Consider the following 12,881-nt stretch of genomic DNA (forward strand, 5'->3'; position numbering starts at 1 on the left):
TTTACGTCTAATTCATCGCTTTACTACGTCTGTTCAGGTTAGCATCACAGGGGCCTCACAAAATACATATTCTGAGTAATTTGATTAATTCATTCAGATCAGACAAAACAGATGTGTTGAAAGCACTGACTGATCCATCGATACACAGCTGACACTCATGCTTCCATTTGAGTGTCTGGCCTTTTCCACAATTTGGGAATTTAATGAGCTGTATTTTCCAATACTTCTACATATGCAGCCACCATACTCACATGCAGTTAGCAGTCCTACAGTATCTACAGGGTGCTTTCTGTATGGTGTTTTGTTTTATTGACCACTAGATGGCAATAGAGATCAGCCAGTTCATTTGGAGGTGCTCGACAAGAAAAACAAATGAGGTCACATGAGGGGTGGATCTCATATCTCTACTTGCTGCCTCCTTGATTTTTCTATGGTAGCCTAATAGCAAGGCTTCTCCTCAGGGCTCATTCACAACCATCTGATACAGCTTTTTAATAAGCAGGCTTTTTAATGATGCCATGTGGGAAGGATTGTGGGTCACAGTAGGTCTTGATGGATACACCGGGTGTGTCCTTCCATTGCTCAGAAACTAAGGATGCCTTTCATGGCTGGATTCAAAAGATCCTACAAAACAGAAAAACAGTTTTCAGTGACGTAACAGTTGAGAAAAGCAGCCTTTTTGACTGCAGTTAAGGCTTAGGGACACTTATTGATTCTGATCATTCTCTCATCCATCTTCCAAAAAAAATAAAAATATTGTTAAAAAAGAAATAAGGTATGTTTGGAGGAAAATGAACAGCATATGAATGTTAGCTGTTGCCAACTGTTAAGCATGGGGGTGGATGTTTTGGGGTTGTGTGGCAGCCAGTGATACAGGAAACATTGCAAGTAAATAGATAAAAAGGAGTCTACTAAATATCAGCAATTCTGAAAGGAAGTGTTACCCAGTCTGTCAGGAAACTGAAGCTGAAAAATTTGGCCTCTTCAGGAAACACAAGCTAAATTTTCTCTGAATATAAAGTGATCAAATTAACTGTGTATTGAGATTTGCTAATTGCTAATTTCATTAGCAAAAGTAGCATTACAGATGAGGCAACATACGGAGCAGCCAGTCAGAACAGAGTTCACTGACATATCAGTCGCAAAGGCAAATAAATCCAACACCTTTGATTAAAACACCACAAAAATGCAGCATATGGGCCCTTTAAAATAGCAGTAATGCTAATATCCAGTTTCATATTAAATATTTGCTTATATGACATTCAAATATAACAAATATTATTTCCCATATTTCTACATTGCAGTGTTTGTTGTTGTTGCTGTTTGTATTGTAGTACTACAAGAGCTGGGATAATATCTGTAGAGACCTTGTCTCAAGGTGAGATGGCCCAGCTGTCAGTGAGAGGTTTGTAATAAGCTAAGCCCCTGAGCCGTTTTACCCCCGATATTGACACCCAGCTTCTCTCACACCTCAACGTCCACACTTCCAGTGGTGCAAATGCGTAATGAGAAGAAAGTGCTGGTCGGTTTCTCCACCTGTTTCCAAGATCTAGGCTAGGTTACGCTCTCAGTTCTTTTTCTCTCCAGCGTTTTGGGCCGTTTTGGGGCCGTAATCGTACATCTTATAACCTCTCCAGAGAGCTTCAGTCTACCACACCTCGAACCTCTGAATCATGGCGTTCTTAATGCAGCAGATGCTGGGGGATAAGTTGAAGAACATGATGGGTGGAGGAGGGGAGGACACGGGGGCGTCCGGAGCGGATGGGAAAGAGACTGCTGAGTCTAAAGGAATGAGCCGAGAGGAGTTCGAGGAGTACCAGAGGCAGCTTGTGGAGGAGAAGTGAGTAAAGCTAAATGCAGAACCACAACAAGCTGGGCCAAGCAGCTCCAAAACCAAGCGTAAATATGAATTGTAGAGTTTTTCACTTCACCATTAATTTGATTTTTATTAGGGTTAATTGGGAAATGAGTCACTGTATCATGAACTTCCATCAACTATTGATTCCATTGATTCAGTTCATATATTTTGATGAAAAAATATACAGTGAACACACAAATGTAGCTGGAGGAACTGACAGCATAGTAGTGCTTTTTATTGTGGTTTATTGTGGGACAAAAAGCAATGCGTACTTTGGAATAATAACAGCATAATTCATTATAACAATGACATATTCTAAATCATCCGTCTTTTACAGTTTTACACCATTGAAAAGACTACAAGATTTCAAGGGGATGCGATTAATCAAAACAGGGATACAAATAGAGTCAGTCAGTTGTACTACACATAGCTAAAGAACTTCTTAAATGGGTGGACAAAATAACGGAAACAGTTTTTTATCAGCATACCTTCAGATATTCATAGACAGTGCTTCCACAGTTCTTGAGCAATTTCTAGCCAGATCTTTAAAAAAAAATCTGCTGTCATGCTGGACAGAAACTCACAAAAATGTGTTCAAAAGTATGATTGAATTTTCTCAATAATGATTCAAACAGGTTTTTTAAGGTTTTCCTTAACAATTTTGGTTAGTAAAAGTCCAAAACATGGCCTGTCTAAAACATCAGCCCAAAGACTGTGGATTCACCACAGTATGATATTGAATATTGTAGTGAAGTGAATCTTTACTGAATCATTTTTGAATGAATTCTTTTCAGTTATCACTGTTAAAATGCTGGATGCATATTTTAGGCACAATTTCTTTACAAAATATTAACTGACTTCCACCCCCCACATTACGGACTGTCTTTGCCATCTGATTTATACATTCAACTTGGATTTTACATAAAATAATTAAGACTAATTTTCAGATTAGTCTAAACCTAAAGAGTTAGAAATATGTCATTCCAGCTATTAAAAACAATATTTTATGTCTGGTCTGTCCCAGTGTTCTGGTCAACTCTGAGACTTATAATACTGCATAAAATCTGCAAACATTTCTAATAAACAACATGTGACCTGCACCCAGTGATGTCACTTCCTCTGGCAGGTAACATGTGGAAGGCCATGGGATATGATGACTTCTAATGTCAATATTTTGTATAAAGTGTTGAGGATAAATCAACCGTATATTAATGACTGGTCACATCTGTTACTGATAAGTGATATTGAGTGAATCTCTAACTCAGGTTTTAATAAACAATAATGTGTTAAAAACCCATAATAAAAGTGAAATTGGCAGAATGTCTACAGGTGTGGGTGCAGTGTAGCTAACTCAATAGATCAGATCCAATCTGACACTGAACCCAAAAGTGCTCACTGGCTTTGCCGAAAGTTCCTATTTACTTTCAGATTGTTTTCTGCAGATAAATTAGGGAGTGAAGGACCTGAGATGGGTTAATGAATCAGTTTAATGAAGTGTTTTAGGATTATTTGAATAATTTTGAGCATTTAACCCTTTTCTATTTAAACTGCAGGAGTTTACATATGGGTCCACACATCAAACCAGGTTTCACACAGTGAAATGAAGTGAAGTAATGCATGGCTAACTCTTCCCATTTAAAAGACTTCTAAACTATAACACTATGAAAGCATGACATGCACCACTTGTTTATATGTCCAAATGTTTGTGGACACCCCTTCTGACATTGCTGACACAAATGTGCAAATACACACACACCTTGTCTAGTCCCTGTAGAGAAGTATTGCCAATAGAATAGGACTCTCTGGAGCAGATAAACACGAACCTATTGGCATCATGCCTTTTAATGCCAGGTGTGTGCTAAATGGGTGCAAAGCACCGCACTGTTAAGCTGATAAGCAGTGAAACTGTGTTCTCTGGAATGATGAATGGTGCTCCATCCAATGCTTGTGGGATGAGATGCGGAGTTGGGGATGAGGTGGGGTGGTGATCATCCAACATTGTTGCTGAATGCAATCAAATCCTCACAGAAAAGATCCAATATCTACTAGAAAGCCTTCCCTGGGCAGTAGAGACAGTTACTCCAACTAAAGCAGCATACAATATACTAGATTCTGGAGCATTGCTGTGAGGATTTAATGGCATTCTGCCACAAGAGCATTAGTGAGGTCCGGATGTTGGATGATCACCACCCCACCTCATCCCCAACTCCCCAACTCATCCCAAAAGTATTGGATGGATCACCAACCACCATTCCAGAGAACACAGTTTCACTGCTCATCAGCTTTATAGCCCTCTAATCCACACCTGGCACTGAGCATTTCTGCTCGAGAAAGTCCAATTCTATTGGCAGTATCTCTCTACAGGGACTAGTCAAGCTGTGTGTTTGTGCATTTGCACATCGGTGTCATGAAATTGGTGCAACTTAGAAGTGGCTTCCATTATGTAAAAGTTTGAAATAGAGACAAATACAAATAATAGGCAATAAATCATCCAGTGTAATTCTTACCGTCTTCTCACACAATCTAATTATCTGATAATTTCATAAGATCATGGGGTTTCTGTGTTCTCCACACTCCCCGTCATATCTTTGCCTTCCACTAGAGACAACAGAGACAAGCAACCACAGGACAACTGCAATGACATCAAAGCAACAAGTGACAAACCAATTAGCATCAGCAGTTTGAGAATAGGTGCAAGGTCAGTGCCGTGGCAACTGTTGCAACAGCAACAGCACATATAGAATTCACCATGACGTCTTGGAAAGGGGGTTCCACGCGTCGGCCTGACGTTTCTTAATGTTACCTGTTCCTCTTATCTGTTTATATAACACCTGAGAGCATTAGGCCATGAACTGGGTCATCAAGGAGGTAAGAGCCCTAATCGGGTCAAATGCCAAGCCTTCCAGACTGGTCCTTCTCCAGTAGAACTGACATTGACGTTGGCCCACTTTGACCCATAAGCTTGCAATAATCACAATTAAAGAAATTCTACAGAAACGGTATAGAAAACTACTTTCATCCTCTGGTGGCAGCACATGTTGTTTTCAGGCGTTTAAGGTATAGGCCTGGTTCAGCTGAAAGAGATCTTGTTGGGGACAATGGCCTTTGCGGAGATTCTAAAAAATAGCCCGGCAATGGCCGAAGGTGGTGAGAATTAATGCCCTGTCCTCTTCTGACTCCTGATCCGCCTGCCCCTTATCTTAACCCTAAACCCCTTTGCTGTCATGAGAAGAGGCCTTCACAATTTGTATTGTTATGTCCTAGTATGCCTTTTTAAGTAAGCATGTAAGTAAGTTCAAGTAAGATATTTTAATGTATAAATAGTATGTGTGTGACTTTGGTTGAGGTGTAAAATGCTCAGGTGCTGTTTTACTAACCAATTTACCACCCTGTTATTTGGCCTCAGAAATGTTATTTTGCCTCAGATTTCCCTTTACAGAGGGCTTGCAGGGGGAAAAAAGTATGACTCACAGTAGCCGCAAAGCATAGGCAAGCCTAGTCTAGCATATCCTACATCTGTAACAAGAACATGAAAAAACATTTTTATGATTTTTTTTTTTTATCTTACTGGATAGTGTTTCCCTTCTCATATATTTAACGGACAACTTTCCATTTCACAGGACTTAATGCTCATTCATTCATTAATGACATTTAAAATATTTTGTTCTTTGTGTGCTCCACCAACAGGATTGAGAGGGATAAAGAGTTTGCAACAAAGAAGGCAGAAAGAGCCAATCTGAGAGGACTGCTGAGGGACAAATACAGACTTCCACAGGTAGACTAACAGGCCAGATTACACAGCAGGAATCGGTGGAGTGTATCAATGATGCTGCACAACGAAACAGCCTAACATAAAGTAATTAAAACATACCGTTTATGGACAGTAACATTTTTATCATTTTTCCCCTGTACAAAACCTCCATGGATTTGTACACACAACAAGCAATCCAGAGTGTAAACTTTCAGAAAAATGAACCATAGTCTCTCCATTCTCACAGGCTAAAACATAATGGACAATTGGCTGATAGGCAGTTTTGTGGCCTGTTCCCCTAAGTTCAGGCTTATCACTGTCAAAGTTTAAAGTCAAAGTCTAGAAATGCCTTCTTGAAAGTAAATACAAAGGGGTTCCTTCATGCAAACCACTGTAAGGTAACAGTCAACAGTAAGGTCAGATTAGATAGAAGAAACAGGGCATGTGTATGGAGCTGTACCTTCTGCTCAGATTCAGCCGAATGCTGCAAGACTGATAGGATGTGCTTCACAGTATACAAAGGATGGACAATGACACAAAACAAAACATGACCACAAAGAAATATATATGATCTTAAGTGGCAGAACCACCTGACCTCAACCCAACTGAGCCTGCTTTTCTTTTACTGAGAAACACCAACAAACAAGGCCACTGCAATGAAGGCCCAGCAAAGTCTCTCAACAGAGGTGATGTCCATGGGTTCCAGACTACAGGCAGTCATTAACTAAGGGTTTGCATTTAAGTATTAAATTTAACCCCTATAATGCAGTAAGGCTTAGTACACAGTAATGTCTACTGAGTAAGGACTTCTGTATAAACTGTAATAGAGGTTTATCTTTAGTAATAGAGGTTTGTAATAACACGTTCAGCCTGCGGGTGGGCCATTGGCTATTAAAGGGGTTAAACAGTAGATTTGTAATTATAATAGTCTGTCCAGTTATTGTATGTTAAAACTCTTGAATTACAGCTGAAAAACAACATTTCCATCATGTCTTTATCACTGCCCATCATTGCCCTACTTTTTAGAAAACCTGAATGATTGATTTTCTACAGACCTGGAAAGAGTTTCAATGGGAATTGAACTCGCAACAACCATAGCACTATGCCATAGCAGCAATATGCCACAACATTTGACATTACTCTTCATTTTGTTGACAGAGTGCCCAGGACGATGCCATGGTCCAAATGGCAGGCGACGACATAGACATACCCGAAGAGCTGGCCAAGATGGTGGATGAGGATGAAGAGCAGGAGGAGACCAACGACTCGTTTATGGGCAAACTCCAAAACATGGATGTGGACTTTGATACGATCAAAACCAAAGCTCAGACCACCATGACAGAGGTGAAGCAAGCAGCAGAAGACAAATGTGTCCTGATGTGAAAGTACAGTCAATGAGTCGACAAGTCAGTGTAGTGGAAACGCATTAGATCGGTATGTATTAGTGTAAGCGGTAATTGGATTTTATGCAATGATTTGTGAAAAGCTTCAACAGGTCCATCAGGAGGCTATATTTCAATTCAGCTAACTTTGTATTGGATTAAGAAAAGGCTTGACCACACTGTCCGTCTTTCAGAGCAAAATCTACACATGCAGTGTTCATTTTTGTTTAGATGGGCAGAAAAAAGCATATTAAGTGTTAATTCAACAGTATATGTTACTCCCCTTTAATCAATTGAAGAGAACACTTTAAACCACTTTTAAAAAAATCAAATAAAAAAATCCCTTCATTTTTATAATCCAGTCCTCATTGAGCTGATTATTTGGAGGCCCTACATGACACCACTCCTTTTTCAGGTTAAAAAGGAAAAAGAGCAAGTAATACAAGCTAAAATAAGCACAATTAAGAAGTATGTAACTACACACAAAACTATATGCAAATATTCACCAACTCAAATAATTCAACAGCTAAAATACTTTATGCAAGACTATAAATCACATATATTCCAGTAATGATATTCTGGGACATAGAATAGAATGAAAACCTTAGCAGTGGACTGTTTTGAAACCATCTAGAAATGGAGCATTAAAATGCTGCTTGTGTTTTTGAACCAGCTTTTATTTTCATTTTATCTTTTATTTATTTTCTTTCTTAATCTGGGATTTTAATGACTAAACTTTCTTAATAAATAGTATTATGTATTATTATGTGCTGAATATTTTTGTATTACTGCTATTCCTGTCAGTTGTTAGGGTGTATTCATGCTGGATGCACTGCATGTTACAGCCTTTGGTTTGTCATGAGGGTTTTAGAACTGTGGTAATAACTCTTCCCCCAAATGTTCACTCAGTAATATGGGCCTGTAAGAGCGCCTCTAGTGGATAATGACTGTAACATGCTGCTACATGAGCTTGGTATAGTCTGCATGCCACTGGAACTCCACTACATGTAATCACATGCATTATGTTTTTGAAAATTGATTCATATTATTTCTAAGCTGTCAAAATGTTTTAAAGATTTAATCATTTTCTGTTTTCAATTTGATCATGATTTTAAACATTTTACTAAATTTCTGTTTTAATTGTTTCATTGTTTACAAACAATTGTAAAAATGTATTCATACACTTTATTAACAATTTTTTAAACAATCAATTGTTTCATCATAATTTTGAACATCATGATTTAAATTTTCTTAATCAGAATTATTTTATTTTATCATGATTTATGAAATGTGCTACTGTACATACAATAATAAAATACAATTATTTTTATTCATATAGCATTTTTACTCATTTTTACTTAAGCCCAACTACAGGCCAAAGCACAAATTTCTTGGATTACTGTGAAAGATATGAGTGTGTGAATTGCTTAACAGGCTAAGGGTCTAGTGTAAACCTAACCTGCAGCTGAATAAATGACCCACAATGAACAGTAGACTGAAAGCATTTTCTTTAAGGCCGCCAGCTTCAGGGTGATATCTGAACTCACTGAGCTAGAATATTCTTTTATTTACATCTCTTTGTATATTTGTGTCTTTTTTAAATTGTAATTATTAAAAAATATACTATCAAAAAATAATTGGAGCCTCATTTGACCTATATGACAAAAAATATAAAATTATTTACTTAACAGACATATATTTATTACATAATGACACAATGTAAGGCATTTATTTATAATTCTTTTTATTATTCAGTACAGGATGTTTGTTTTTTATGAAGCTGGCTTTAATCTGGATGTAAAGTGCGTGTGTGAGTGGTGGGGGGGGGGGTTGGGAGTGGCGTAGGAGGGCTTTGATTGACAGAGTAAGCAGCAGATTACACCTTGAACTAAAGTATGTCAGTGTTTCTCTGGGATTTGGCGTCATCAACCAACCTAAAATTACCACATCAAGCACTGAGGTGCGCTTAAGATCACCCTGGAGCTCCAGGTAATGTAGAACAACAGCAAACCAGAAACTACAAACTTAAACAAACAAGTAAATAAATATTTTACATTTTATGCACTACAGATAACAATGCCATCAAACTTCAAACTAAAGTATTCTTTGTTTATATGTGCTGACCTAAATGATCTGCATTATATATTATAAACTCATATTGCTTCATCGTTCTCATATTGTTTTGTCACACTGGTCAACTAAACTTAATCCTGGATGTACATTACTACATCTTTCTTCACTGATTATCTATATGTTAAGCTGTATACTTTAATCACTATAATTATACAAAGAGAAAATATGGTGGAGAAGGCTTACCCAGAAGAGCAGTAGGGTAGTGTACGCTAAATATTAAAGATGCTTCAAATTGTTCTTCAGGTGCTTTAAGTGAAGGTTCTTTAGACCCGTTTCAAGAATTTTTCCACTCATTCATCTCTATTACAAACATTCTTCTGGTTCTTTATCAAATCAAAAGTGGTTCTTCTATGACATCCCTCAAAGCACCATTTGAAGCATCTTTATTTTTCTAGGTCTAGGTCATAGGTCATGTACTACATTTCACAAAGGAACCAATTCTGGACCTATTCTGCATCCAACAAGGCCATAAATAAATAAATGAATGAATGAATGAATGAATGAATAATTAAATAAATAAATATATTCTGGTTTCCTGAAGAATCTTGGTTCTTTCAAGAAGTATTTTTCAAAATAAAAAAGTATGAGTGTAAACAACTGTGTTTAACAGGTTGAAGAACCTCCATGTACTGTAAATAAAAAAGTCTACATTAGGTGATGTAGGCAGGGGTGCTGTCAGGGACTCCCATGAAGAAATACTACACTAGGCTCCACAACTCTAACAATTCTGCCATACATTTTTAGGGCCCCTGTCAGTCACAGGTCCTTAGAATCGCTCATACGGCACCCTGGATGTTTGTTCCCTGTCATTGCATTTCCAAGCCAACAACCATTAAAAAATCCCAGTTATTTAGAGTCTATCTGAACCCTGTGGAAAACACCCTAGTGATAGTATGGGATAGGTATTTTTCCCATTGGAATTTGACAGGCTGATATTGTTACTGGGACCAGTCCTGCTCAATGGACGGAGGCAAACTTGACCTGCTCTTTCTCTCTCTCTCTCCCTCTTTTTCTCTCCTCTTCTTCTTTGTTACTCACCCCATCCCCCCTTCCTGTCTCGGTAAGCTGACACAGCTCCTTTATGCGTTAGCTGCTTTGTCACTAATAGGATCAGATGGGCTTAAATTGTCATCTGATAAAACTAAGAGGCTTGATAACTGTGCTGCACCCTCTTAACCAATTTGCACTCAATTAGGATAATGAGGAAACAAGCAAAGAAGGACAGCCTTAATATATTAATGTGATAAAATGATTATTATCCCCTCCTGTGCTGATGTCTCCACAGCAGCCCAGGAAAAATCACTTTGGCAGCTGTACTGAGGCCCTCCGAGGCTCTGAGACTGATACAGTAAATATTACCTGTTGGTGCAACTTTATTTTTACTATTTGTAAGTAGAACCAAGTTCTTAATGGAGGGTCTTAATATTCAACTACTGATAGTGTCAGCATTAATTATACAGTTTTATGTATAATATGCTTATTAATGATGTATAACAGGTATAGCACACCACATACACACCACTTAATTTTGTAAACCAACCGTAATTTTGTAAACTGGCCATCAACTGCAAAAACAAATGAAAGAAAAATAGAGAAGGATAATCATATCTAATAATAGTAGTTATAAAAAATAATAGTTATAAAAATAATAAAACATTGCAACGTTGCATATTCAATCAGATTAGATATGATTCCAAAAGTGTCATAGTTTCTGTATTTTCCCCTCCACATTCTTTCTAACCAACATAACCTTGGATTGTCCATTTCTATGATATACACACAGCTTTAAAAATGCCAGTAGCAACAATAGGGGGCCAACAATGGGCAAAGTTATGTGTATATATGTCCAAAATAGCAACTTTACAGGAAAAGAAAAAAAATCTTAACTTTCAATGGAAGTTTATGTGAAAAAATTTAATTCCATGGGATTTTGGAGCATTTCTATTAGTCCATTCATCATGAAATTTCAACACAATGTAAAGAACAACTGTGAGATTCATTTTATGTTAAAAATGAAAAAAACGGAAAATGAATGCAGAGTTCTACGGAGATATGGAGTTTTCGCCCGACAGCGACGATATTCAGTATATAACTGCTTATGTAAAAAAAAAAATTATATTATTTAAAGACCATTTCCTTAATGTATCTGATATTAAAATAAATGATAAATAATACATAATAAACAAACATAAACTTATTCAGTTCATGCTTTTACTGATGCAGGCCTAAAAGAATAGTTCAGTCCGTAATGCGAATGCTGCCAAAAGTGAACGAAAGTGAATGGTTACCAAATACTGTTACTCACAAAACATCATATGAACAACACCAGTAACTCCAACTGTAAAAGCCACTATTTTCAAGGCTTTTGGTGACTACCAGCTTCTGTTCATTTTTAGCAACTGTCCAGCCATAACAATAGCACCACCTGCCTAATACTGAGTAGGTTCCCCTGGTGCCACCGCAAAAAATCTGACCATTCAGATGGGACATGGACTCCATGAGACCTCTGAAGGTGTCCAAGACGTTAGCAGCAGATCCTTTAAGTCCTGTAAGTTGTGAGGTGGGGCCTCCATGGATCGCATCAATAAGCCTTAGATGCTCATGACTCTGTCACTGGGTTACTGGTTGTCCTTTTCTTGAACCACTTTTGGTAGGTACTGACCACTGCATACCGGGAACACCCCACAAGCCCTGCCTGATGTTTTGGACATCTTCTGACCGAGTCGTCTAGCCGTCACAGTTTGGTTCTTGTCAAAGTGGCCCAGATTTTTATGCTTTTAACAGGAAAATCCCCTTCAAGAACTGAGTGTTCACTTGCTGTGTGATTAATCCAACCCCTTGATAGATGCCACTGTAGATAAAGATAATCAATGTTTTTCACTTTACCTAAATGTGCAATTTTTTTTTAAACAAAACCACTCCTTTAACTGCAGAGAGAGGTTTGAATGCTGCTTGAACTTTCAAGTGAGATGATCTCTGGGTACATTAGAAAAGCAGGAGGTAACGTGCATCATTCTTACACTATCAACACTATGGACATCTGCTGCAGAACTGTAGAATGACTTTTAGTAGTAGTATTTTAGTTTAAATTCTGTCAATCAGCCAAAACATGCTACAAGCTTGCTCCTTTAGTTCAGAACTGCAGCTATGAGGCTTCACTGTAGCTAAACAAGTAATGGATGCTAATAGGCATCCAATTAGCTGATAAAACAACACACCCTCAGCCACCACGCACAAATGCACATGTGGTTTTAAACACTGTATGACACAATGTTATCTATACTGGACATAAGTACAGTATGTCACATGCTTGAAGCAGTGTGTCATTGGATTAAAGCAGGTGTGGGGTTGGCACGTGGGCTTTTCTGGCCCTTTCCCTATCCAAACATCTCGATATAATGTGGTTCCTTGGTAACTGAGGTTAACTTAATACCTCATTGTGCGAGTTAGCCCTTAATAAAGACAGCCTGTAGTATCACTTTACTAAGACAATTAGAAATCAGGCCTACCTGTCTGATTTTTACGCCACAGCCTAAAGTGCACTTACCCAGCCAGCAGCCAGCCTAGGGGAAGGCAGGTTGGGTCTAAAGCTGGGAACGAAAAAAAGAAAGGTGATCAAATCAGGCTAAGATGTGGCCATTGTTCCGATGATATTACAGCATGCAGCAATAAGATACTGGATTTAACCCATTTATGCTCAACAGCTAAAATCAGGTTCTGATTGGTCTAAAGTGACAGAGTTTTGTACAGGCATTTG

At 38.0% G+C, this 12,881-nt stretch overlaps 1 protein-coding gene across 1 annotated transcript; it reads left to right on the forward strand.

Moving 5' to 3' along the window:
- Window positions 1-1,673: 1,673 nt before the first annotated feature.
- cplx4c (complexin 4c) lies at window positions 1,674-7,057 on the forward strand. The gene is made up of 3 exons (XM_072669091.1): window positions 1,674-1,840; window positions 5,546-5,633; window positions 6,768-7,057. Exons 1-3 carry the CDS (start codon window positions 1,674-1,676, stop codon window positions 6,990-6,992), a joined length of 480 nt encoding a protein of 159 aa, XP_072525192.1. The 3' UTR covers window positions 6,993-7,057.
- The last annotated feature ends 5,824 nt before the right edge of the window (window positions 7,058-12,881 follow it).

The sequence above is a fragment of the Salminus brasiliensis genome, chromosome 23, assembly GCF_030463535.1.
Source record: "Salminus brasiliensis chromosome 23, fSalBra1.hap2, whole genome shotgun sequence".
Taxonomy (NCBI): Eukaryota; Metazoa; Chordata; class Actinopteri; order Characiformes; family Bryconidae; genus Salminus; species Salminus brasiliensis.